The following is a 26,261-nucleotide window of genomic DNA, read 5'->3' as shown; positions in this document are numbered from 1 at the left end:
GGGGGCGGTGAGTCGGTCGGCGGGGTATTTGTCGAAGCGACCTGTGCCATTGGCTATAATCGCATCACGTGATGCTGTGCGGAGGGGGGTGGGAATTGAACCACTCCGATATTGGGGGCGTGGTTTGTTAGCAGGATTGAATAAACGGATATATTAATTTTAAATGGATCGCAAACGCTCACGATATACGCGTCGAGTGTGTGTGCGGGGACCGAGTGCGTACGATTTTTTTTATATTGAGCAAAATCGTACAAAAATGACGAGTCGATTCCTCAATGCTTGTCGCGGATGGATTTGGAGGGGAGGAGGGATGTGTGGACCCGTCGCTCGCGTTGGCGGAATCCGCGTGACGTGGCACGAGCCGTCCAATGGGATGGCGGGCTAGGAGGGGCCGGAGGCGGCGAATGCAAGAGAGGGGGGTGGGGCGTTGCTCCTACGAAACCGCCCCTTTCGCCTATTGGCCGCCATCGCGGCACGTGACGCGCGACGACCAACCGCCGGCAACGGTGGGGGCGGGAACCCAATCGTGAAAATTGGAAGGCGGCGCTCGCGAGGGCGGGTTCGGCGGGGTTGGGGGGGGGGTAGAGAGAGAGAGGGGGGGGGGGCGGTGTGGGGGGCGGTGTGGGGGGCGTGAAGGGGGCGTGGCGGCTGTGATCGCGCGCGGGGACGACGCGGCTCTTGACGTCTGGGCTACGTATGGCGGCGGTGGCCAGTGGGCGCCCTGCGTCGCTCTGACGAGGCGGGTACGTAGTCGACGCGACGGAGGCGCCCGCTTCGCCGCCGTGCTCGGCTTCGGGCGGGAAACGGCGTCGGTCGCGATGGTTTTCTGGGGTTCTTTCGTGAGGAGGGGAGAGGGGTCGTCACCCTCGCGGGCGGTTGGACGGGATAAACACGCGACATTTTTTTCTGCTGCTTCTTCTCCTCCTCCTCCTCCTACCCACCCCGCCTTGCACTGGCGGCGGCGGCGGCGGCTGCGGTTGAGAGGGGCTTTGGGGGCGGCGGTGGAGCGTTACAGTCATGGCGGCCTCGCTCGCCTGGGCACGGCTCCCTCCCGAGGGCGGCTGCCCCCCCCTTCCCCCCACCACCCCCCCCCACTACCCCCTCCCCCCACTATACCCCCCACTACCCCCTCTCTACCCCCCCTCCCCACCTTGGCCGTCGTCTTCCTCGTGTTGTTAGGGCGGCCGCGTTGTTGTGGGTGTTAAAAAACAAAACCCCCCACGGATAACGAAATTTCCCAGCCGCCTGTTACACTCTTAAAGCAATGGTTGATGAGAGTGCTGAGGTTTGTTTTGTGTTACGAGTTTTCCAAAGATTACAAAAGAAATGTGCTTTAAAATGTTCACGCATGCCCAAGTAAGAGTCGTGGATTTTATTTTCGGTTTCTTTGCCACAGGGAGCTTACGTTTTCCGGAGTAATTTGTAAACTATGCAAATTTGGGCCTATGTTTTAGTTTACCACTATGCAGGTCGTCTCTTAAATACGTTTTTTTATTATTCCTGCGTACGTTTACTCGTGTTGCATAAACTACTATGAGTGATATTCACTTCGCAAACTAGATGGGCTTAATAAGCGTGTAGTTCCAGTCGTGATAGTTTTGCACAACAGCCCACAGTAGGCCAAGGTAACGGGCCGTGGCCCTCAAAATTGGTACATTTCCCGTAATATACGTTTCAGTTCCGTATGAAGTTTGTTGTTTTAAATGTTAAGGTATGTTGTTAAGCAGTATTTATTACACGATAAAAGCGGGGCGTGGTGGCGCGCACGTTCAATGCTGTGGAATAGGCATGGGACATCGAAATAAAAAAATTCGCTGTCTGGAAGACTCGGATGCTTTTAAAATGAAAACTTCGAAGTATAATGAAACATTCGTCAATAAGACTGCCTTGGAAGAAAATGAGCCGACGTTTCGGTCAATGTCCTTTCATAGCACATGGCCCTAAATGCGCTTTAGAGATCAGGGCCATTGCCCACAACGCCTCGATCACGTTTTCTGCAAACAGTATTATGTAGATATTCCAAAGAAATGTTTATTCCTGAGTAAAGTAGTATTTAACAACACTAAAGTTTACATGTTTAAGGCCTTATTCAAACCACCAGCTCAAACGTTGAGAAAATGTAGCCATCCCAACAGGCAAACATTATTTCCAGCCTCTTATTATACTGTTGTGATGGGTTTTTCTCGTCATTTATAGTTTGGAAATGTAAAACATGTTGGTGCCTGGACGACACTCAACACAAACTTAGCCTTGAAGGTGATATCGTGAAAAAGATTGATTCATAATTTAGAGAAGAAAAACACATTGCTACAAGGATGTCGTTTAATGATCAATCCTAAATCGCAATCTTTAAGTCCACTTTTGAGAAAGTTAAAATAGATGTTTCACGCGCTATGGCACAAATCTGTTGTTGCAGGGTCAACACTAAAACTAACGTCCACTTGCCGTTCCCAGGTTATTAATGTTAAAACCCGATCTGCAGTAGTGCGAGGAATGTATGAGCGGTTTTATTTAATAGTTTTAAAGCAAATTCTGACTTCTTTAAAAACTAAATTGAAAACACCCCATGTTCCGATGTCATTGGAGGGATCAGCATCGATGTACCGAAACAATTTTTTATCGGTGTATCGATGCTTTATTTTTTCCCCAAATCCAACTTTGGAGACTGGTTTTGTGGGATCACCCTTTATGGTTTATGTGAAACTCGCTGGGCAGCGTGGTGGCAGGGTGCTGTAGTAGAGCAAGTGGGATTATATTATTGGTTCTTTCGGTAAAGTCATGTAGAAGGGAATTCGTGAGAATTTTTATTGTTTTATATTGTTATTATTTTATTGTTTCCCTTCTACGTGACTTTACCGAAAGAACCAAGAATATGAATCCCTGCAGTCACGAAAGCTTTAAATCAAAATTCAAGTGGGATTAATAAATTAGCGGACAACTACGATGCTGTTGGGGGAACTCATCCCTGTTGTAAGCGTGGCATTTCACTGAGTTCTGATTTTCGCATCGAATAAAATACGAATGGAATTGGCCCATCTTCCCACATTCAAGAGGACCCTTCGAAAAAATATATGTATTGAGACCGAGGTTTCTTATTAAGTTTCCACATTCACGCCGCCGTTAAGTCGGGAGCTATTGACTCGAGGCGCCGCCGTTTTGGAATAAAGACTTACAACATTTGAACGTTCCCCTTGCCGTGTATTCTCGTAACGACAGATTATCTCCACAAAGCGACCTGCTCGTGTCCCTCCGTAATCAATGCTACCCTCAACAGCCGCGTGGTTACTGGTAATCACCAGGCCATGATATGCCATGGCAAATCGTTGCAGGCATCCGTTACTAATCTTGAGCGGTTGTGGCAACTTTGCGAGGAATGGGATGACGGTTTTCTCTAGCAGTGTGTAGCTGAAATGCATCAATAGCACAGAGGCACACAATTCCTATCGAAAGCCATCGACACTACCGCTTCACTATCAAACCACACAATCACGTGACACCACCACCACAACATCTCTCCACACCACCACAGTTACTCCACTTGTGCGGGGATGAGGCCGTTTTTTTATTTGTTTTTGAAACTTCGAGCGTGATGTCATGCACGCGCGGGGGAACGTCAATCAGATTTGTTTAGATTTGGAGCGACGGGGATTTTTTTTTACATTGGGAAACGCTTGGACAACCGTTGCCGGTGACTTGTCGACAACTATCATACCATATTCTTGGTTCTTTCGGTAAAGTCACGTAGTTAGAAAAACAAAACAAATCTAAAATAAAATTCAAATGAAATACAAATAAATTGAAAATAAAAGCCAAAAACCCACAATAAAAATAGTAAAATTAAATGAAAATTGAAAATAAATTGAAAAAAATAAAAGCAAAAAACCCACCACGTTTGGATCGCAACACAAGCGGTCTTCATCAGGCGGAGAGAAAAGAGGGGGCAAGCCCTCCAAATTCAACTGCTTATACAGTATAAGGATTCCAAAGTGAGTGGGCAGGGGAAATCCGCGCTAGCAATACGAGCTGCACTAGCAACACGCTAATGTAGGAGCAGAACAATGGGGGAGTTGGGAGGAGGAGACCTTGTGCAGCGTAGACAGCATTGGTAGGGCAGCCAGTCAGCCAGCGCTAATGTAGACAAGGGGGGGGGTAGAGATGGGGGGGGGGCATTGCACCTCGCTACACACATCCACTGCTGCCGGTAGAGTTTGACACGAAAACAAATCGTACCATGTCAACCCATACGGTTTAGCCCGTATTATTGTACAGGGAAATTCGAGTTTTTAGGCCCATACGGCCTACAGCCGTTTCAATACGGGCAAAAACAAACATTTTCTTAGTGTGTTTCTCCCTTTTGACGGGACTTTGTAGGATGAACGTTGAACTTTATAAGGGCACGGCGTGACCAGTAAGGTCTGAATTGGTCTGTAATAAGGTAGGCAGCACTTATAAGGAGTTGACAGGTATGAGATTGTGCTCCAGTGCATCATGAACCTTATGGCGGGACCCCGGGGTCCCGAATAAACGGAAGTAAAAATATTAATAAATTTTTGCCGACTCCGTCCCGCCGCGCACTTAAACGCTGCGACCCACCTGGCGCACATTCTGTTGTCCAAGGGCAGCGAGGACGAATCCGCAGAAGAAACAAAACTTTGATTAGCGCATCGTGTAGAGCCCGTCGAGAGGATTATATTGCCGTATCGTTTGCCTTCCACATAGAATGAAGTAGCAACACAGTTTATGCGAGAGCCGGGGGCTTATGGGACCCCGCAGTCCTGCCATAGGGTTCAATTATGGCCTTCAGAACTGCCATGGAGGACATGCGCCAACCCCTGTAACTGGACTGATAACTTGGTGGCGCTTTGTCAAAATAAACAAGACGGTGAAATAAGTGTGGGTGCCGCTGTTGTATTTAAACCTCGGCCGTTTTTGCCATTATTGCTGCTTAAATACCGGTGCTCTGAAAACGGTCCTGTAGCAGCCAATGCTTGGTTAAGGCTGTGCCTATTAAATGGCCCAATGCACAACGCCATAGCTCTCCAAAGCCAATCGTGTTTGGAGAGGTAGCGGATTTTCTTGGTACTGCAGTTAAACTGTGTGGTGTTGTTTAACCAGGCTGAAATAAGCCCTCACGAACATTTTGTCTCAGACGCTGGCACTTTAACAGCACGTATGGACAATTAATTCTCAGCTGTCATTCCAAAAGTTTGGTAATACATTGTATTTAAAGTAACCATATGTAAGGTAAAGCATGTATACAGTACAATATTTAAAAACAACTTAATTGGAAAAGGACAATAGGTTCCAACTGGGGTACTAAATTATTATTTTGAATAGTTGCTGAAATGCCACTATTTTTGTGAGGCTAAAGACTAATGGTATGCGATGAAACAATTGAACCCTATACAAACCTTGATCAGAAGATATGGTCAGATATTGCAGGTTACAAAGTTATGGTATCGATTTTCTTATGTAACCACGTTGAACAGGAGTTGATTTGTAATGCTGCCTATTGTAGACTGTAGAATTAGATTATTTGGACTGGAGGAATCCCTTGTGCTATAAAGCTCCTTTTCACAGATTTCCAGTAGGGGGAATTCAGCAAGTTTCCAGAAGTAACAGGAGTGAGGTAACAGCACTTGTTAATGGTCTGACTTGCACGTGGCTTATTTTTCTTATAGATAAGGTACAACAGTGTAAAATGATGCAGTGTGTAGGCAGTCGACTGATATACTAGTTAATAATGTGTTTTATATTTTGTGCAAATTGTACGCGAGTGTTTCATGTTGGTTGACGGTGCCGGAGAAAAGCAGATGAGACAGAAATATTGAGAAACAATACAAATGAGATGGTAACAGGCAGACAACTATTTCATCGAAATGTGACCCCAAATGATGCAATTAATTGTTTCATATCAAGTAGGCAGCTGAAGCTGCCGGCGGAAACATCTTTATGCAAAGGCTCCATTATTGGGGAGCTGTTTTGAGCGATTCACTTCCATGGGCGTGCCGCTGAATTTAAACTGTAAAGTATGCCAGTTATACATTTACATTTAAAACACGTCAAAATAATATTAATAATAATCAGTTTAAATATCATGGCATAATGCAATGCTGCAGTCAGGGCTTAATTTCAGAAGGGTCTGCCCGGATCAGAGAATATTTCCACGCCTGGTACACCAACATCCATCATACCTCTCGTGGCTACGATTCGCATACCTACTCCAGACTACACGCAGCCCAGAACATATTCTGTCAGACAAGAATGTGTCCTGGTTACACCCATGATCATAGCGCAAAAGAACAATAAATGTGTGCTGCTGTTCCAGTAGGAATTGAAAGGAGCCTAAGATGTCCGAAGGCCAGCAGGAGACAGCGATATTGAGCACAAGTGAGGGAGAGACGCTCGTTACAGTCACGCAGGTATGGGGACGCGGCAACACTCAACCAGTGGCGCAACCTACAGAAGCATTTTTGAGGCATCAAATGGTTTTCCTTCCAAGAGTCCAGTCTGTTCTATAACACTTATTTTTTAGAACACGAATTGGATGTTATGCGATTCATATATTAGGGAACACATTTTTTTATAACACTGATGCGAATTGGATGTAACGCGATTCAGCGAACAAAACTACGTCGTGCGAGTAGGAATAAGCCATTGTACAGCTGCCTCGGCTTAGCATCACACAAGTCGATTCTACTGGGTGCTTCTAGATGCTAGCCACGTGCCTCAGTCTTAGTTCAGCCTGCGTAGGCATCTCATGTGTTATTGCAGAATGTGCTTTACCCGATATATATTTATTACTAGCTTTTATTACCTGGTTTCACTCGAGACTTAGATTCTTTTCTTGGATTAATATACGGCCTACGCGGAGGGTGGGGGGGGATGCGTGACGTCAGCAGGCACACTGCGTAACACTGCCGCATGCGGGCGACATCACAGATGTGACGTCACCGCTCACTTGCCGTGCAATAAAATATATCCCATTATTGCGCACCCCCCCCCCCCCCCCCCCAAAATTACAAAAGTCTATTTTTATACTTTTTGCATTGTGCAGTCTGGAAGCTACCCACATGCCAAATTTCAAGTTTGTTGCATGTTGGGAAGTATGCTAAACATTTCAGGAAACGCAACTACCGCGTTATAGGAGAACAGACTGTAAATGTGCATGAAAAAGGAATATGTGTACATCTACACTTGTGCAGTACCATACGTCCAGGCAAACATACTTGCGCTCATACATCCAAAGTCACAAACATACATACTAACATAAATTACACACACACACATGACATATACAGCATACATGCTGTTACACTTCAAGTGCATGTATGCTATATTAGGCAACTGACTAACCATGCAACAAGACATCGATTCAAATTCTTATGCTCGGGATGCAAGCATGGAATCACACTTGTAAAAAAGAATGACTTTCAATTCTCATACATTGTATTACATTGGATTGAATTATGTGACTCGTGCAGTCACTACGTTTACCACATTGTAAAAGAATTGAATCTTTATAAATAGTTAAGCGGCTACGATTGAACATGTGATAACTGCACTCAAGTGTTGAGCATCAAGTTCCTGTATTAGTATTTTTGGGAACTAAAAGTTGATGCTCCATTGATAGCTATACAGAGTAGTTCCTTTACCATACACATCTGCAGCAGTTGATTTCTGCACTGATTGTCGCTTTGCTTTATCCGATTCGGCTTAAAATAATAATCATAAGTTTATTTCCCGAGCAAAGACTATTGGCCATAGAAGCTATTTTTGATAGGTAACTCATCCAGCAGACTTCAAAGAAGTATTCCACAATATGGGTCACCGAGGTTATATGTCAATATTATCACTGATGTGATGTGCTCTGTAGATCTTAATTTGTGCTCATTTAACACCATTTGACATAGCAGACGTGCCAAAGTTTATCATTTGCCTTAAAAAAAAATGGAAATTGCCCTCTACTGCATGGCCTCTTAATGTGCTTATTATCTCTTGTGCACAGTCTGATTCATATGCACCATACATCTGTATTGTGTTTAAAGAGGTGTCTGTCTCTGTCCGCAGGTGTCAGCAGAGGAAGTAGCACAGGCAGGCACCACCACAATGGCGTTGGTCCAGCTTCCCGGGGGTCAGACCGTGCAGGTGCAGTCAGTCATTCAGGCTGCACAGTCCTCTGTCATCCAGTCGCCACAGATACAAACCATCCAGGTGACATGCGTAAACATGGACCCTATTTTAAGCACTCAATCTTTTGAGTGACTCGTCATAGGAAGATAACTTCTCTCTCTGTGATTGAAAATGACAAAGGGTGTCTTTCACCCTGGCCGCCTGCTTGTTTGCAGGTGGCCACAATTTCAGATGGCGAGACGTCGCAGGAGTCTGGAGACAGCTCCTCGGACACGCAGAAGCGCAGGGAGATCCTCTCTCGACGGCCCTCATACAGGTGCGCACTCCTCACTTCTCCTGCCTTCCGGTTCCACATTCTCAGTCAAGCGCTCTCGTTTAGCAGTTTGGGGTGCACAGTTCTTGACCATCTCTCGTGGTGTCGTTTGAGTTGATGGAGTTATGCATTTGCCTCATTTCTCGGTTGCCCCATGCAGGAAGATCCTGAACGACCTCTCCTCTGATGCGGCGGCTGTCCCGAAAATTGACGAGGAGAAGGCAGAGGATGATGGCGCTTCCACAAATAACATTGTGACCCTGCCCACACCCATCTACCAGACCAGCACTGGCCAGTATTGTAAGTAATTATTATAACACCCTGATATGTAAATTAGGTTACCATTGCAGTATATGGGCGATAGCAATTATGTGTTTGTGTGAAGAAGACAAACTATAGGCCTTTCTAGTTAGGCGACCCAGAAAATAATTTTGTTCTTGGCACACCACAATCGGTATACATCTCACAATGGCTGTGGCTAGTCGTCAGTCACGTGCCCCCTCCAGTGTGCCGGTTACCTGGAAAATATGCAGGAGGAAATTAAACCCTGCCTATGCTTAGATAAATTGGGCAGGTAGAGATAACAACGCGGGTTTTGCTGATCTATTGCATGTGCACGTGTGTTTTCCTGCAGTTGCCATCGCTGGCGGTGGTGCAATACAGATCAACGGGGCAGAGGGGCTGCAGGCGCTCACCATGGCCGGTGCGGGAGGGCAGCAGGCGGGCGCCACCATTGTGCAGTACGCGCAGACCTCCGACGGGCAGCAGTTCTTCATGCCGGGCAGCCAGGTCGTGGTGCAATGTACGTACCCCTCGACCGTGACACAGCCGCCTTGCTTACCTGAGAACGGTAACAAGACCTGTTGCCAACTAAAGTCGAGCTGGGATATCAGATTTTCGAAGCAATCGTTTAGCATTTATCAATTATGTTCACTCGACACATCGGATAATTCGACAATACTCTCGCCTCTTATCCCGCGTGTGCCGCTGAGCGGGAGGTGATGGGCACGGCTAGGTGATGCCATTGGTATCATCAGCGTCAAGCTGACCGTGGCACGTGGTTTCCTGCCTTTGGGACGCAAGCTGTGGGGATAGCCACAAGTTTTAAAGGGGCCCGATTAATCGACCACAAAAAAAGTACTCGATTATATTTTTTTTAGTCGACCTAAACCAAACTAGGCATTTGTTGTGGAAGAATTTCCAGGCTGTTGTCTCACTTTGTCCCGTTTTCGTGGCCTGCCGTGTGACTTTCAGCGGCCTCAGGCGAGACGTACCAGATCCGCACGCCTTCGGGTGGCATCCCACAAGGCATGGTCGTGGCAACGTCGCCCGCCTCCATCCAGAGCTCGCAGGGGGTTCCCGAGGAGGGCACGCGCAAGCGGGAGGTCAGGCTCATGAAAAACAGGTACGTGTGTGCGCAGTGCTTCGCTGAAATTAATGATTCATTTTGTCGAATGATCTCTTGCATCTCATTCGCGATTGTGCTTTTCCCCCTCTTAACGCTACTGTGTGATTAGCAGGTTGGAGAAACGTTGCAGTCAAATTTGCAGTTTACCTGTGAATTCTTTTTAGGTTCATCTTAAAATGTGTACACAAACAAAACAAAAAAAACTCTGGTTGGCTTTCTTGGATTAGTTTAACGCTTTGTTTGGTCACGTGTGTTTTTTTTGCAGCATGCACGAATTTTTTTACGTTTTCCATGTAGAAAAATATTCATTAAGATGTTCACATTAAGTTGTAAATTATTTGCTTGTGATGGTAGGTGCATAACTCTCCGTGTGTTCATGTCGTCTGTGTTGCTGATTTTACACTAAATGTGTGCAGTACCCCCAAACTGTCATGCTGGGCATTTCCCCCTTGTGATTCTTGTTGACTTAACATTCTAATACCTTTTTTCTTGAAATTTGTGAAATGTGTGTTGCCGCTTTGCAGCCTGATGTGCCTCACAGAAAGCGTCTGTCCCTTGCCTGTAAGAGACGTAAGATAATGTGTGGCTGAGCATAGTTTAATATTCGCTTACATTCATGTAATTTTATTCCATTATGTTGCGGTAAACGTGAGGCCACTTACCCAAAAAGTTTGTAAATTAATGAAAAGGCAAATATAATTGTCATAGGTAGCTCTAATGTCAGCTTATGTGGACATAAAAGGTCGCTGCTCTGTGAGAGTTCCAAATGGATATTATTTATTCCTTGACTTTCGTGACTGCAGGAATTAAAATTATTTGGGTCTTTCGGTAAAGTCACGTAGATAGGTTCAAAGGAAATAACAAAAAATGACTACAAAACTACTTTTTTGGGGGGTTATTTTCTTTGAGCCTATCTACGTGACTTTTCCGAAAGGCCCAAAGAATATGATATTATTTATCTCATAGCACAATTAGAAGATCGTTGGGAGAAACAATCACAAAAATGGTCAAATGTGAGTATAGTTCAACACTATTATGCGACACAGTATTTTAACATTTAGAAGTTTTGTCATGGGTGATAAGTCATTGTTCCCGGGGCTCGAATTCTCCCTGAATATTTTCAAGTAGACTGGAGGAGCAGGCCATGTGGCTAGTAGCCATAGCCAGAGGTATCCTGGATGTGGTGTGCCAGGTCGCAGAAATATATCGCGGCTTGCCGACCTGGCCCGGAATTAATCCCTGATTGCTCTCTAATGCCAGCCATGCTTATCCGAAAGCAGTGGGCGACAGGTTCAAGGCGAAGGTGGACCCTGTCGTGGTGTCGGCCGGCACAGGAGTGCTGCCTGACGCAGCACTTCCGGTTTTTTTGTCCCTGTGTCCGCAGGGAGGCGGCACGTGAGTGCCGCCGGAAGAAGAAGGAGTACGTCAAGTGCCTGGAGAACCGCGTGACCGTTCTCGAGAATCAAAACAAAACCCTGATCGAGGAGCTGAAAGCCCTCAAAGATCTTTACTGCCACAAAGCCGAGTAGCCCGTAACGAGGCCGGGAGCTGGGGAATGTGGGGCGGAGCTCTTTTTATATCCGTTCATGGGCACTGAGGCCGCTTTTTTGTATCCAGAGTAAATAATACATCGTTACTGCATTATGATCATATTCACAAATTGGTGTACTTGGCGAGGCAAAATCTCGTACAAATCTTTAGCCGAGTGATCAGTTGTGCATAACCTAATATATTGTACGTTTTAATTAAGGCATATTTATCAGCTGCATTAAAAATATTAACAACAATTAGGCTATTCATTGTTGTTAATATTTGCTAAATATGTATACCATTTTTCTGTCTTGTCTAAACATGCAATGTTATTTCAAGACTTTAATCGTGTGTGCTTTTAGGAAGAAAAAAGAAACTAGTGTTAACTTTATTCACAGTAGACAATTGCACTGATTACTGAATACGTTTTTTTTTGTTTTCTCCCTGTAGTAGCGTGTAGCCGTGTTGCTTTTAGCTCGGGGTCCCAGTGCGCACCATCCAAGACCCTGCTTGCTCTGCGTGCCCGTGCTATCCCGCATGGTTGTTTACAGGAAGGTGTTAGTGTGCCCAGCACGTCCCCACGTCTGTGATTGACAGGGAGGAAGGAAAGTGATAGGTCGCATGGCATGTGTGTGCGCGACAGTTCACTTTGCTTTTCCAAGGAAGGCTTCCCTAGCTCACGGAGATGTGTTTTTACGACGTGGTTATTTGTTGTTGGTGTAGATATGATGCACCTAAGCCACATAATGGAAGCCTCTGCTGCAATGGCATGTATATATGTATGTATATTTTGGTGTATTTTCCTGGAGTCCATCGGGCCCAATGTCGATTTGTCCTTGCCCCGTGCCGTTGTGTTTGTGCATCCACCAAGCCCTAGCATGTCCGTGGTGCGTGTTTGTGTACGTGTGTGTCCGCGCACGTGCCACCTGCTACCCAGGGATGCGGCCAAGGAATGCCGCCGGCGTAAGAAAGAGTATGTGAGGTCCTTGGAGAACCGCGTGGAAGTGCTGGAGGTCCAGAACAAGCAGCTGCTGGATGAGCTGTCGGGGCTCAAAAACCAGTTCCGTTTGAATCCTGGCAGCGCTGGGCAGTGAAGTTGTCCGTAGTTGCGCGACCTCGCATCGAGCCCGCAATCACCCGGAGTCCAAAACAACGCTTCGAGTTGTCAAGTGTGAACTTTATTTATTGAGTTAATTGGAAATATCGTATAAGTAAACAACTGACCCTGAATATTACAATCATTCTTTTTGAATGCCTAAAATCAATATACGTGTGTATTATGGGTTCTATGGATGTGTGGTTTGGCCCTGGTAATTGACTGGAATTCTTGTACAGATATCAGAATGTGGGATAAGAAACATTCCCGGCTTGCATACAGGGGTGCCGGCTGCGTTATGGTTTCATGGCTTTATTCTGAGGAATTGGTTACGTGTGAGGCTTACCCATAGCGCACTTTGTTTTGTATACATTTTAGAGCCAGTAAAGATGAAAAAAAAATTGCATTTGCGGTAAATTGATTTTAATTTGCGTAAATGTAAAGTTTCCAAAGCATCTATTTACAGAATGCCAAAAATGAGTCCAGGAACATCTGACACAGCTCTTTTTGCGCAAAGGGTGGAAAACGGAAGACCAGTCCCAGTTTTAATTGAAATTGTCTTTTAGGGCCTAAAGGGCAGTGATATAATTTCAGTCGATCGTTGGTGGCAATTGTAGCTGCAATGTACGATGTTTGTGGACATTCATATGCCTGGCCTGTGTGTAGTAACAATTGGCATTTCTAGGCTCCATTCTCATGATTTTCCCAGGCGGGGGGGGGGGGGGCGTTGAACTGTGGGCGTTGAGCCAAAGCCATGCATATAAATAGGAGGACAATGGTTGGTTCTATGTTGCCCTTGCTCTGCATTCCTTCATGTCCACGGTGACCTTTTAAAATTTGGTGTCGTTTTAAGTGTTGACAAACACTGGAATTGGTAAAAAATAAATTCCTCCCTTTGTCAGTAGCTAATAGAACGTATGATCTGTTACGTTAAAAGACTCGTATTTATTTTATTCTCAATTTCTGGTTTTTGCTGTATTTTGTAACCTGGCTTAACTTGTACCCATTTTGTACCGCGTATTGCTTTTAATACAATCCTTTTTGTGATGAGGGGGGTCTGATGGCGGTATGCGGGTGGGTTTAGTGCTTGGAGTGTGCAAACAACAGTTGTCTGCTTAGAATGTGGAAGTGAGCAGTTGTTTCGTCATGGTGTGAGGTGACGATAGCGGGTAAGGTCTCGGTGAATGAGTGTCGTTTAGGGTGTTCGATTGAGGGGTGCTTTGTCTCGGGGTGTGTGCGGCTTTCATCAGGTGTATGTTCACGATGCTCACTGGGAACTTATTGTCCAGTAATGCCAGACTTGGCTGCCGTAATTTTGATACTGGCACAAAATTCCCATCGATATAACTGCTCAACTCGAGCTATTCATGTTTTGATAGTTGCATTGCCTTTGGACTGTTCGCCTTTTTTTGTTCTCTGGTCTAACACTGGTGGTGAGACAAGGCCATAAGAGAAGACTGTCTCTGGTGTAGGCCAATCAGTTTCAAAGACAATATATTATCACATGTTTTGCCACCAGTGCTGTGTGTGGTTAATGCAGACTTCGATGCCCTGCAATAGGCTTCTATTTGGAGTTTGAACATCTTAACACCTCTTAAAATGCCAGAAAGGGTAAAGCCTCTCTTTTTTTTCGTTGTGGGCATCGAGGAGGTGCCGTGTGCTGGCTCGCCAGAAGAAGGCAGTACACCAAGTTTACTAATCGCCATCTGTTTCCATCTGTATGGGGAAAGTGTGTTGCCCCCCCCTCATGGGTGCTCCGGTTTCCTACCACGTGTACAATAAACATCTTTAATCGACTCAAAACGTCTTAGAATAAAAGCCCCATACAGGACCGTCCTGAAAAAGAGTCCCATGACTCAGTGTGGCTCTCCTGGTGGAGGGGGGGGGGGAAGTAAATTATTACTCTGGTTCTATTCGGTAAAGTCACGTAGGTAAAAATAAAATAACAAATCACGACGTTTCGGCCACTTGTGGTACGTGACCTTACCGAATAGAACCAAAGAGTATGGATCCTTGCAGTCACGAAAGCTTCAAATCTAGAAGTAAATTATTGTTGAATAGGACGAGTAGTGGGTGGAGAATCTCCAGACCTTAGGATCACCAGTGGAGAAGTAGCGACCTCTCACTGAGAGCCGACATGCTCGTTTGATCTCGCGATTGTAATTTCTCTCAGCCTCACCATCTGCGCTGCAGGTCAGAGCTGATCTGTAGGACACAAACACCAACAAACAGCGACCATAAAGAGACATTGACGAACCCGTCATTGACGAACCCTCGCGATGGCGCTGTGGGCCCGGCCACCTGAGTTCAATTCCCAGCCACGGCGAGTGACATTTAAACCCGGTTATTGGCAGCCCCCCACTACCCCCCAGAAGCAAGCCGTACCGAACAGCGTGATGAAGTGCAGTCCAACAATTGCCTTGTCCCAAAGGCGTGGGAAGGCCTTCATCTAGCAGTGGATTGGGACAGGACTGTACACTGCGTCATTGTCTGCCCACACACCCACACCCCATTGCCCAGTGACCCTGAATGACCCTGAACTAAGCGTGTCTGGCCCTGGTTAGTTGTCGGGTGGTAGACTGCCTTGACATACAACTGCTGTCGAGAAGACCGTGGAACAAGAAGGCCATCGTGAGAACACGCAAGCCAAGCAGGGTGCGTCCACACCGCGCCCTGTGAGCGTTCAAGCTCTCCGCAGCCCCGGCGTGCCCCCCACCCACCCCACACACAAATCTCTCGCATGCAGCTCACCAAGCAGATTGTATTCATTAACCTCAGCCGCGTCCCCCCGCCACATGACCCCGAGGGTCGCCACTGAGCGATTCGCAACCCCCGTTGGGGGGGGGGGGGGGTCACGCGCGCAGCGTCGGGGAAGAGGAAACCCCCCAGGCTGGACGAGAGGGGGCCACAGTAACACGGAGCCCTGGGGCTCACCTGGGGCTCACCTGGGGCTCACCTGGGGCTCACCTGGGGCTCACCTGGGGCTCACCTGGGGCTCACCTGGGGCTCACCTGGGGCTCACCTGGGGCTCACCTGGGGCAGAAGGTATTGGGCTAGAGGGAGACGCGGCCACGATTGAAACCATCCCCTCGTGTCGCACGCGTGCGACACGAGCCGGGCGTGGTGGCGCGCGCCTGCGATAAAGAACTTGGTAAGGGGGGTTGGTGGATCACGTAGTGATTTGTGTGACGCTCTCACGCCCCTCTGGGATGTGAGATGATCAGGCGACGGGAGCTACAGCACGTGGCTTCGTAAACCCATCCGTGTGGACCTCGTGAGCGTTATGCGTGGTGGTGGTGGTGTTGCTCCGGGTGCTCCGTGTGTCCTCCACGCGGTGTGTGGTGGTGGCGCAGCGGTGAGCGGCACTGCGCTACGAACCCAGCTCAGGCGCGATTCCTGCTCACGGCCAACATCGGTGACGCGTGTCTGGACGAGGCCTGCCCTGCCCGAGGTCGACGCAGTCTCAAATGAGTACCCGGTGCTTCGTGTTAAAAACACCGACACTGGAGGAAGACAAAGGCGGCTGTGCGTGGTGCTGGCCACGCTCTCGTGCGACGTGCTGGCCTTAATATATACTCGTAATAATGTATTACTCTTTGGTTCTTTCAGAAGAAAAGTCGCGTAGGTAGAAATCAATTCAAACAAATCACGACGTTTCGATCGCAACACAATGAATCTTCATCAGGTGGAACAACCACAGCCAGCGCCTTTGTACAAGAGACTCCATACGTTGTACCCAAATAAATAAATCAATAGGGCGTTGTGCTCTTTCCACAACCGCGTCCGTGGCTGTCCGGGCGACCTTTGTCAGTGCGCCGGAGCCTTCGGCCACCTTCACTCACGGAGACGCCTCCTCTTGTCCGCCACGCGGTGCCGTGAATCTCACTCGCGGTGACAACGCGGACACGAGCAGACCGGCACCGAGTGACCTCCCGCGCCCCCCACGCCGCGGTCTCCTCCCCCCAGTCGCAACATCTCCAAGTCCGCGTCGAGCCCCTTCTGTCAACCTCGAGCACGCTGCCCAGGGCGCGCTCGTGAAGCCGGGGAGCATAGACGGGGTGGTGGTGGTCATCGTGCAGTACAACAATTGATGTTGCTGCACTGACCTCTCTGCTCATAACATTGCCGAGCCGCAGCCTATAGCACCTGTGTGTGCTCGAGGACACACACACGTCGATGATGCTGCTGAAGTTGATCACATTCCGAGCGTGGTGCAGGAGTCGCCCGCTGATGGACGCGCGCGCGGACGGCGCGAGAGGCCCCGGGCCGCGCGTGACAGCGAGCCCATGGCGCCATCTGCCGGCTGCGCGCAGTCGGTAAACTGAGTTAAACTTTTTGACCCCAATTAAAACACATTCCTGCGGAGGGAGCTGGTAGGAACGTCGGGTTGCTCGGTCAATGGCCAGGGTCAACGGCGGCACCACGTGGTGTATTCTGCAAATATGCCCGACTGTGAGGGCGGGCACAAGCCGGCGTGAGTAGGTTAAACGTTGAGTTTTATAAGGGCACCACGGGGTGACCAGCCCCTCCCCACCCAGCCCCAGCCCTCCCACCCCCCACCTAGCCCCTCCCCGATCCTCCCTTCCCCACCCAGCCCTACCCCCACCCAGCCCCTCCCTCCCCACCCTCCCCTCTCCACCCAGCCCCACCCCTCCCATTTTTGGATGCACGACGGACGGACGCAATAATCCCCTGTGGGCTGGTGGTGTAACCAGGAGGTTCCTACCAGTATCATTTCCTCTGACCGAGACGTCTGCGAGAGCGTGGAAGAGTAGGCCGAATATCATCTCGACTTGAAGGCGCTCTCCAGCGTTCCCGTTCAGCGGAGACCCCAGCAAAACCACACTCAGTCCTAAGACTCCTTTTCAGGTGGCTCCTGCATTGGGTTTTTATTTTGGCCAATTGATGACGAGTCGTGATGATTATTATTATTATTATTATACCACGTGGGGAGGAACGCGGAGCACCCGGAGACAGCCACCGCCTTGCGCGAGGGCGCGACACTCGGCCAGCTGGAAACAGCCGGCGGTTATCCCACTTGCTGCGCTGCCTTTCTCCTGTCGAGCCAGGGTATGGCACCTCCACGACGCGCACGAGGAAGTTTCACAACGCTGAGTGTCGTGATCCACCAACCCTTGCTGCTGCCTCCACGGTGCCGTTCACAGGCCACGCGTCGTAGCGACCACCGCCCCGGGCGGCTGTTGGCAAGAGATGGAATGTTGGCAAGAGATGGAATGTTGGCAAGAGATGGAGGTCTCATAATGTAAATGCTCACCCTCAATACTCTGATAGTGCGCTGTTTTTGAGTTGTACGCCTTTTGGCGTCTTCTGGTCCAACACCAGTGGAGACTAGGCTCTAAGAAAAGCCGTCTCGGGTGTGGACCAATCAAATTCAAGGACAGTGCATATTATTGTCAGAGTTGTCTCTTTTGTTTGCATTTTGACTGCTTGTGTTGTGGCTATTGCAAACATTATGCCTTGAATAAAGGTGTCAGTTTTTGTGCCAGTTAAAAGGGTGAAACCTATTTCTATAAGAGATGGAATGTCCACCGTGAACTTCTCGCGGGACGCAGCCGTGACGTCCGCCCAGCCTCTCTCGAACGGGTGGCGCGCAAAGCGCTGGGGTGACGCGCGAGCGTGGCAGTGCGTGCGTTTGTTTCGTGGAGCCGGTGGATACTGGGCATTGAGAGAGGGGAGGAGGAGCACGCGGATTCGAGAACGTGGTTGTGCGTTGGTGTCGCTTGTCACGGCTCTCGCGAAAGAGCGGCTCTTGAGAGCAGTTTTAAAATATGAAAATATAAAATATGCTTTACTTGTGTTGACGACATCGTTCAAATTACGAAGACAACGAGTGCACGTGCGGATGTATGTTGAGCTTCTTTCGCACCGAACGTAGCCAACCGTGCTAATCGGAATAATCGGAAGTGCGGGAGGCTTGGGCAAGGGCGCGTCGTGGCTTAGCAGGAACGAGGGGCGATGGTCGACAATCAGGAGCGAGTGGCAGCAGCCAAGCGATGGGTGGACGCCCTCTCGGAACGCGTCCAAGAGGGCATCCACCACCACAGCGACGGCGGCAATGAAATCCGTTGGACCCTCTGATCATGACGTCGCAGGATCGTGAGAATTGGTGGCGGCTTGGGGAGGCCTTCATCCAGCAGTGGATCGACCATGGCTGATGATGGTGAATACGGCTTAGATTGCGGTGGTTCTTCTACGCGCTTAATAAACAGTCCCCTGTCCTAACACCTCCCGCTCCTGCTCTGCTCCGTGGCAAAAGTTATGCTACGACTCTCAATTGTCTCCAGCCTGCCCAGACTCCACCCTGCCTTCCACCCTGTACTCCACCCTGCCCTCCACCCTGCACTCCACCCTGCACTTCACACAAACCCTCCACCCCGCTGCCACGCGCGCTGTCATTCCGCCGCGCGTCCACCAGGAGGCACCATCCACCCTTTCTGAAAGCCAGGGACCGCACTGAGCGGAGACCGCGTGGTCGAGAATCCGCGCCCGAGGTGGAGAGAAACGGAAAGGGATGGTGAGGAGTTGAGAAGGGGGGTGATGTGTGTGGTGCCTGAGCTGGATCGCAGATTTGCTGGATCGTGTGCATGTCCAGCCCTCTGTCAATCCACTGCTTGATGACTGTCCATCTTCTCCCTACCTCGTATCGCTACAGCCTCTAACGCTTAAGGGCCGTCCATGAATGACGTCACGCACCTAGGCGGGGGGGGGGGGGTCAGACATTTGTGACGATGTGTGACGAGGGGGAGGGGGGGGGTGAGAAATGTGACGTCTCACCAAAATGCGCAACTTTAAATAAATATGTACAACACGCTCTACTTAATTAAATAGTATTTTAATACATGTTTTCTCCTACAACATCAGAATGCAGCGCCGCATTAACTACGCACTACAATGACAATAGTTTGAAGCGATTTGAAGCATGTTTTATTTTTTTGGGGAGGGGGGGGCAGAGCTTTGTGACGTCATATTTGAGGGGGGGGGGGCTCTGACTTTCTGTGACGCCGTGTGACTAGGGGGGGTGGGGGGACGGTCAAAATCGTCTAAAATCGCGGGCCGTTATTTATGGACGGCCCCTTATTGCAAGCACGGTGGTCGCCCATCCGAGCAACTCAGCAGGCTCAACCACTGCTCAGCGGGCGACATCTGACGAGATATGTCGATGTCTTCTTCCGAGTGAATTGGGTCCTAAGCGTGAGAATCAAGCGCTCTTTTTATTCGAGTGAATGTACAGTTAAGAAACTCTGTCACACGGGTGGGTAGCTCGTGCGTGCAAATACAAAATGCAAACATGGGATTCGTGCAAGCGTCGAGGCCAATTAGCGAGCACACAATCTGGGCCCTCCATGCCGGGTGTAGTTTGCACCGTTTATGGGGGGAAATACGTGAATCAACAGCCATATAATAACTTGTTATCTTTACCAGGTAAGGCCCACTGAGCTATATAGCTCTTTTTCAGAAGGGACCTGGTCACAAATGATAGTTCAACGAAGTGTCTTATCACGTGGAAGTGTATAGCAGCCAAATACTCTAAACGCATGTTTCTAAATGTGGAGGGGCAAACCGGAGGACCCGGAGAAAAATCCACGCGACCACGGGGAGATAATGCGAACTACAAATATACAGGCGTCGAGGTTGGGATCGAACCCACGACCTCCTGCATACTCGGCGAGGTAGTTAACATCTAGCCACCGTGGCACCTGGCTCGTCACCGTGGTTGAATGGACGTTTGACGTTCACCGTTGAATTAAATATTCGTTTTAAAATCAAGCAACAGACTCAGCACGTGTAAGCATTGATGCATAAGTTAATATCGAGATTCGTGAAGTTGACCTAATAAGTTACATGTTAACAGTGAACAAAGTAAACACAAAACATTGACAGACATTTTAACACTCGTAATTATACAGAGTTCAAGAAATTACATTCTTAATATTATTGACTGGTCTTGCATGTCTGGATCCAGCATGACTGCAGTGGTACATGGTGTAAAATCACTGGCTCAAGTCCCCTTGTGTGTCTTGTCACCGGCGTTACTCCAGCATCACGCAGCGCAGAAGCAGTTGTGAGATCAGCGATACGCACCCAACAAATCATTAGAATTGTATTTGCATAAACTATCAGCTTTATCTGTGTCACGGGTACAACCATAAGATAAAAAAAACACTGCATTCATCATTACCATTGTCTTATAACAGAAAATTTAATTAAATCGATTGGAATTATGGTTATCACACTTTACATTGCAGTGCCTTAGAAACCGTAAATAAAGTTGAAATTAACAGTTTCCCATGAGATACTGGGCCCAATTTATACATTGCTGGCAAATGTTACTTGTGATTTTTGGTTAAAAAAAACCCGCCAATGTCTATCACCAACCACGGTCATTTCATGAAGATTAAAATATGGCTCATTGAGTAGCGACAAATCAACTTATTGGCTCATTGAGTAGCGACAAATCAACTTATTGGCGGGACATCGGTGGTGTGCGGTATATAAAAAAGCCATTTTTTTGCAATATTTATTTTCCCGCGATTCGCAAACCCGGTCAGAAAATATTGCGGCCTGGCGGTGGTGGTGGTGGTGCGTTTAAAATAAGTTCTCGTGATGTCGCAGCAGTCGGAAGAGGAACGTTACAACGAGCGACTGAACACGAGGAAGCGTCACAGTCTGTTGCCGTACGGCAGCACTCAGCCTGATGACGATTGGCTGCTCCGTGTCCCAAAAAGCGGCAACATTTCACTCCTCGTGCCCTAGACGTGGGTCGCACGGTTCCTAATTTTCATTTCCCGATTCGTTTCTTCGCGGACCGTGGCACCGTCAGATTAAGACTTCCTGTTGTTGTCCCCCCCACCGCACGTTCGAATGGGGAAATCAGCTGCCGCTGAATCGACGGCAACTTCTGATAGTTCATCGTTCCATTTATTTGGTATAGCCCTGTGAGCCACTCGGCTCTTGAATCGGGTGCAACCGCAACAAACAAAAAACAAAAACATGAACAAGAAACCATCTTAAAGTGACTGTGTGATTGTGCAAACAGAAAATCCAGGAAAAAAACATCAGAATATTCCTTAAATAGCACCGTACACCAACGCTGTGTGCAAAAATCCCAGTGGGATGCAAGTCAAACAACAACAACAACAACCACAAGACATCTAAGATTAAGGCCATCAGTCTAACTCCGCACTGCAATAAACAAAAACATGGCCAGTCTGTAGCTCACTTCATGGGCAACAGCGAAATCGTCAGTTCAGATTTTGATTTCAGACTTTTTTTCATGAGAACCGCGGGGTGTTATGCTGCACCGGTTTTACCGCCAACGCAGCCGCATCTTCAAAGAGTGAAGGTGTTTATCGTCAATGCCTGCGAATGCAAATCTGGTCATTTGTCGACGTTAAAGTGCTTTAGACACTGCAGCGTATCGTCCAATCTTCAACAAAGTTAATCTCTGCCCTCTGCTCAAAATAAAGTTAATCAGCCTGTTATATGTTCTTCGTTATATATTATGTTATAAGGTAGTGGTAACGAAGATGATAATTTATATGTGCTCATGTGCAACTGCCAATGTAGTCCCGTATTCAGTTCTAGATGCTCGTATTGTCCCGGCTTCATTGCAGCCTGTTTTGACCAGTCATCGCGACCTATGCAATACATATACAGTATCTGAACTGAGCCATCACATAAAGTACCCTCAAATGCTTCCACGCAGCGCGTATACAACATCTCATCTGAATCCCCGCCGTGTCATCCTCTACAAAGCATCATCCTGCAGGGCAGCCTTCAGCTCACTCGCAACTACTCAGAACCCTTGGCTCATCCCATACAAAACCCTCAACTCATCCCTATATAAAACCCTCTTACTTAATTAGTAATTAGGTGCAGCGGTGGAAACGAACTTGACACAGCTGCATGTAACTTTTATCGACATGTGCAATGATAAATTAGATTATATATTTTTAATTGTTTTTATTTCAACTCAACGCGAGCCCGGTAGAGCACCGATCAGAGAAGAGGGGGGTCGGGGTCGTGGGGATGGGGGGAGGGGGGACAGAAATTCCGCAAACAAAAGTCCCGAGATCGCAATCACAAATTATTTTATTAAAAATAAAGAAGAATTTGTTTTTTCTTCTAAAGATGGCATTTGACGATTTCCCTTCCCCTCTGCTCGAGCCGGCGAGGGCTGCCGTGGTTGCGAGGGGCCTTGGGGTGGCGATGGCGAGCTCCAGCCAAGGCGACTCGCTCGCTCGGGTACAGCCTCCCTCCTTAGGGTGGCCCTGCATTCCGATGTCTTACTTCATCTTAGGGGCCGGCCATAAATTTGTGATGATGTGTGACGAGGGGGGGGGGGGGAGTTGAGAAATGTGACGTCACATCAAAATGCGCAACTTTGAATAAATATAGACAGCACGTTCTACTTGATTAAATATACCTTTTTAATAAATGTTTTCTCCTACAACATCAGAGTGCAGCGCCACATTTAATACGCACTACAATGACAATAGTTTAAAGCGATTTGAAGCATGTTTTATATATTTTTTTGGGGGGGGGGGGTGGGGGGCAGAGCTTTGTGACGTCATATTTGAGGGGGGTCTGACTTTCTGTGACGCCGTGTGACGAGGGAGGGGGGGGGGGTAAAAAATCGTGCAAAATCGCGTGACGTCATTTATGGACGGCCCCTTACACTCGACTCCGTGAGAGTCTGATCCTACATTAAACTTCATTCGGTGAGTGCACTCAATACCAATTGTATTCCGATGTCTTACTTCATCTTTAACTCTACTCTGTGAGTGATCGATCTTATATGAAACTTCCTTCAAATGTCCACATGGTGAACCATGAAGTTAGCCGGATTTCTGGTAGAAAATTAACAATTGAGGGAAGGAAAAAAGTCTCGCGTCGTGCCGCTGTAACTGCACACACGTGACGAACTCACACACGCAGGGAGATGCGGGCAGCACCTCTAACGGTGCCACACACCCCAGAGAGAGCTACAAAGACACAGATCCCCCGTATAGCCATAATGGGCTGTTGTGGAAAATCGCTGTTAGCGAGCACCTATGAAGGCCGGCATGGCACGCGAGGGGGTTGGTGACCAACACCACGCCCAGCCGCCTTTGTCTCCCCAGTGACGATGTTCGCACACCGCACAAAGCACTCACAAGAAGGGCTGAGTCGACCTAGGGGGAGGCCCATGACCGGTGCAGATAATCGTCACTGGTGTTGGCCGTGAGCGGGAATTGACCCGGGTCGCCAGGTTCGTAGCGCAGCGTAGCGCTAACCGCTGCACTGCCGCTCCCAGAGAGATACAAGTATGAAGCCACATGCATGAGGCATCAAGTCAGAACTTCACTCACGCCTAATGCCCTACGCATACCTCCTGGCACACACGCACGCAGTTCAACGCTCCCGTGTCTGCAATGCACATCCCGCTCCACTGAACTTGAGCTGGGAGTCCAATCACTCAAGCTTCTTCAGCTGCCAGCTTTGTATGTATGTTGAACTTTTTTCGCACCGTACGTTGCCAACCGTGTCTCTCGTCAGAGGTGCGGGCAAAGGACAACAGGCTAAACACAAAAAGTAGTTATCAAGAAATGAGCTCAGTCTAGATTTAAAAGTGCATAGCTCCAGTGGCTTCATAACATCGGAAGAAAGAGCGCTCAAGACGACCGCAGAAGCGCATTTGAAAGCGGTGACCATCTGTGTTCGGTGGCTATGCAAAGGCCGCTACGAGGATGAGCGGAGTTCGCGAGATGCTTTATGCTGCTTGACGAGATCAGCGAGCTCTTGCGGTTCGTTTGTGGCAAGCACTTTGCGTGTAATGCGTTGCGAGTTTATGTTTTCGTTTGGGCAAACCGGAAGCCAATGCCGCTCAGGGAGCACTGGATGTGGCGTGATGGAATCTTTCAGTACCCGTCATGACACGTGACAGAATTTGGTTTCAACACCCCACCAAATAAGGGGCCGTGCATAAATGACGTCACGCACCTAGGGGTGGTGGGGAGGGGGGTCAGACATTTGTGACGATGTGTGACGAGGGGGGGGGGGGGTTGAGAAATGTGACGTCACATCAATATGCGCAACTTTAATATGCATTACAATGACAATAGTTTAAAGCGATTTGAAGCATTTTTATTTTCAAAATGGAAATATGGTTTTGGGGGGGGGGGGGGCAGAGCTTTGTGACGTCATATTTGAGGGGGGTCTGACTTTTTGTGACACCGTGTGACGAGGGTGGGGGGAGGGGTCAAAAATCATCCAAAATCGCGTGACGTCATTTATGGACGCCCCCTAAACAATACAGTGCATACGTACGCAGACACACGCGCGCACGGCTAAAATTACGAAGCATTTGAGCTATTTTCTTTCTGCAGTGCCGTGGCTGGAATAAATCTGGTCTCGTTGAGAACAGGGCTCCCACTCAATCATAAGATACCGAGTTCATATCCCAGCCTGGGTTAATTCAGCCCCATAATCAATCCTCTTCATCGTTGCTAAACTGAGCAGTCCCCGGTGTGGCCACTACGCTTGGTTGCTGGCAAGGTGATGTGTAATTTCCACCACTGGCAGAGGACTTCCAATCGAGTTGAACATTATCCAACACTCCCTTTGAGCGTCGTGATTCCAATTCTCGGTCGGTTTCGTTTGGCAAAGGAGCTGTTTTCTTTTCGACAACGACCCTGGACAAAGCGAGGGGAGGGTTTACAGGGGGGCGTACACGACAAACCAGGGGATTGTGTACGTATAACGGGGCCGTCCATAAATGACGTCACGCGATTTTTGACCCCCCCCCTTCGTCATACGGCGTGACAAAAAGTCAGACCCCCCCTCAAATATAACGTCACAAAGCTCTGCCCCCCGTCCCCCAGTGAGAGGAGAATGAGCCTTGGTTACACCCAGTCGATAGAAAGAGCAACAACTTATGTGCCTATATAAATTCTTGGTTCTTTCGGTAAAGTCACGTAGAAGGGAAATAATAAAATAATACAAATGAAACATAATAACATTTATTTAGGTTATTATATTTTTTATTTTTATTATTTAACTTTGATAGAATCTCCACATTTATTTAATTATATTACGGGTTATTTTATTATTTTATTTTTTCCCTTCTACGTGACTTTACCGAAAGAACCAATAATATGAATCCCTGCAGTCACTAAAGCTTCCAATTGAAATTTAACTCGTGTATATGTCTGCGTTGTGTGGCTGTGCCAGTAGGCATTTAGAAAAAAAGGTCAAAGATGTCCGAAGGCCAGCAGGAGACAGCGACATCGAGCACGAGTGAGGGAGAGTCGCCCGTTGCAGTCACGCAGGTGCTATGGGGTCGACAGAATCATTGGCGCAACCTACAGAAGCATTGTTGAGGCGACAAACTGTATTCCTTCCAAAAGTCCAGTCTCTTCTCCTATAACACGTGTTGTGTTCATAACGCGAATTGAATACAACGCGATGAATGTATAAGGGAACACATTTTTTTTTTCATAACGTGAATGCGAATTGGATATAACGCGATTAAGCGAGCAAAACTACGTCGTGCGAGTAGGAGCAAGCATCGCACAAGGCGGGATGCTGCTGGATGCTTCTAGATGCTACCCACGCGCCTCAGTCTTTGTTCAGCCTGCGTACGCATTTCGCGTGTTATCGCGGACTGTGCTTTACACTACATTACATTTTATTTATTATAACGCGATTTTTCCATAACGCTGTGCTTTTCAGGAACGCAACTGCCAGCGCGTTATAGGGGAACAGACTGTATATGTGCA

General features: G+C 48.1%; 1 protein-coding gene across 7 annotated transcripts; it reads left to right on the top strand.

The window, feature by feature from the left end:
* The first annotated feature begins 622 nt into the window (after positions 1 to 622).
* Positions 623 to 13,530, top strand: LOC116941076 (cyclic AMP-responsive element-binding protein 1-like). 7 transcript variants are annotated; one of them, XM_032951689.2, is made up of 8 exons: positions 623 to 743; positions 6,332 to 6,422; positions 8,071 to 8,148; positions 8,349 to 8,449; positions 8,607 to 8,746; positions 9,081 to 9,248; positions 9,701 to 9,851; positions 12,322 to 13,530. In XM_032951689.2, exons 2-8 carry the CDS (start codon positions 6,351 to 6,353, stop codon positions 12,476 to 12,478), a joined length of 867 nt encoding a protein of 288 aa, XP_032807580.1. In that variant the 5' UTR covers positions 623 to 743; positions 6,332 to 6,350; the 3' UTR covers positions 12,479 to 13,530. The 7 variants fall into 7 exon arrangements, with proteins under 7 accessions (XP_032807580.1, XP_032807576.1, XP_032807579.1 ...); XM_032951685.2 differs by having other exon boundaries at positions 8,071 to 8,214; XM_032951688.2 differs by having other exon boundaries at positions 8,071 to 8,214; positions 11,239 to 13,530.
* The last annotated feature ends 12,731 nt before the right edge of the window (positions 13,531 to 26,261 follow it).

The sequence above is a fragment of the Petromyzon marinus genome, chromosome 10 (genome assembly GCF_048934315.1).
Source record: "Petromyzon marinus isolate PM22_M1 ecotype Great Lakes invasive population chromosome 10, UKy_Petmar_22M1.pri1.0, whole genome shotgun sequence".
Classification (NCBI taxonomy): domain Eukaryota; kingdom Metazoa; phylum Chordata; class Hyperoartia; order Petromyzontiformes; family Petromyzontidae; genus Petromyzon; species Petromyzon marinus.
The sequence above is the reverse complement of the archived record's forward strand: the minus strand, read 5'-3'. Positions and strand labels throughout refer to the sequence as shown.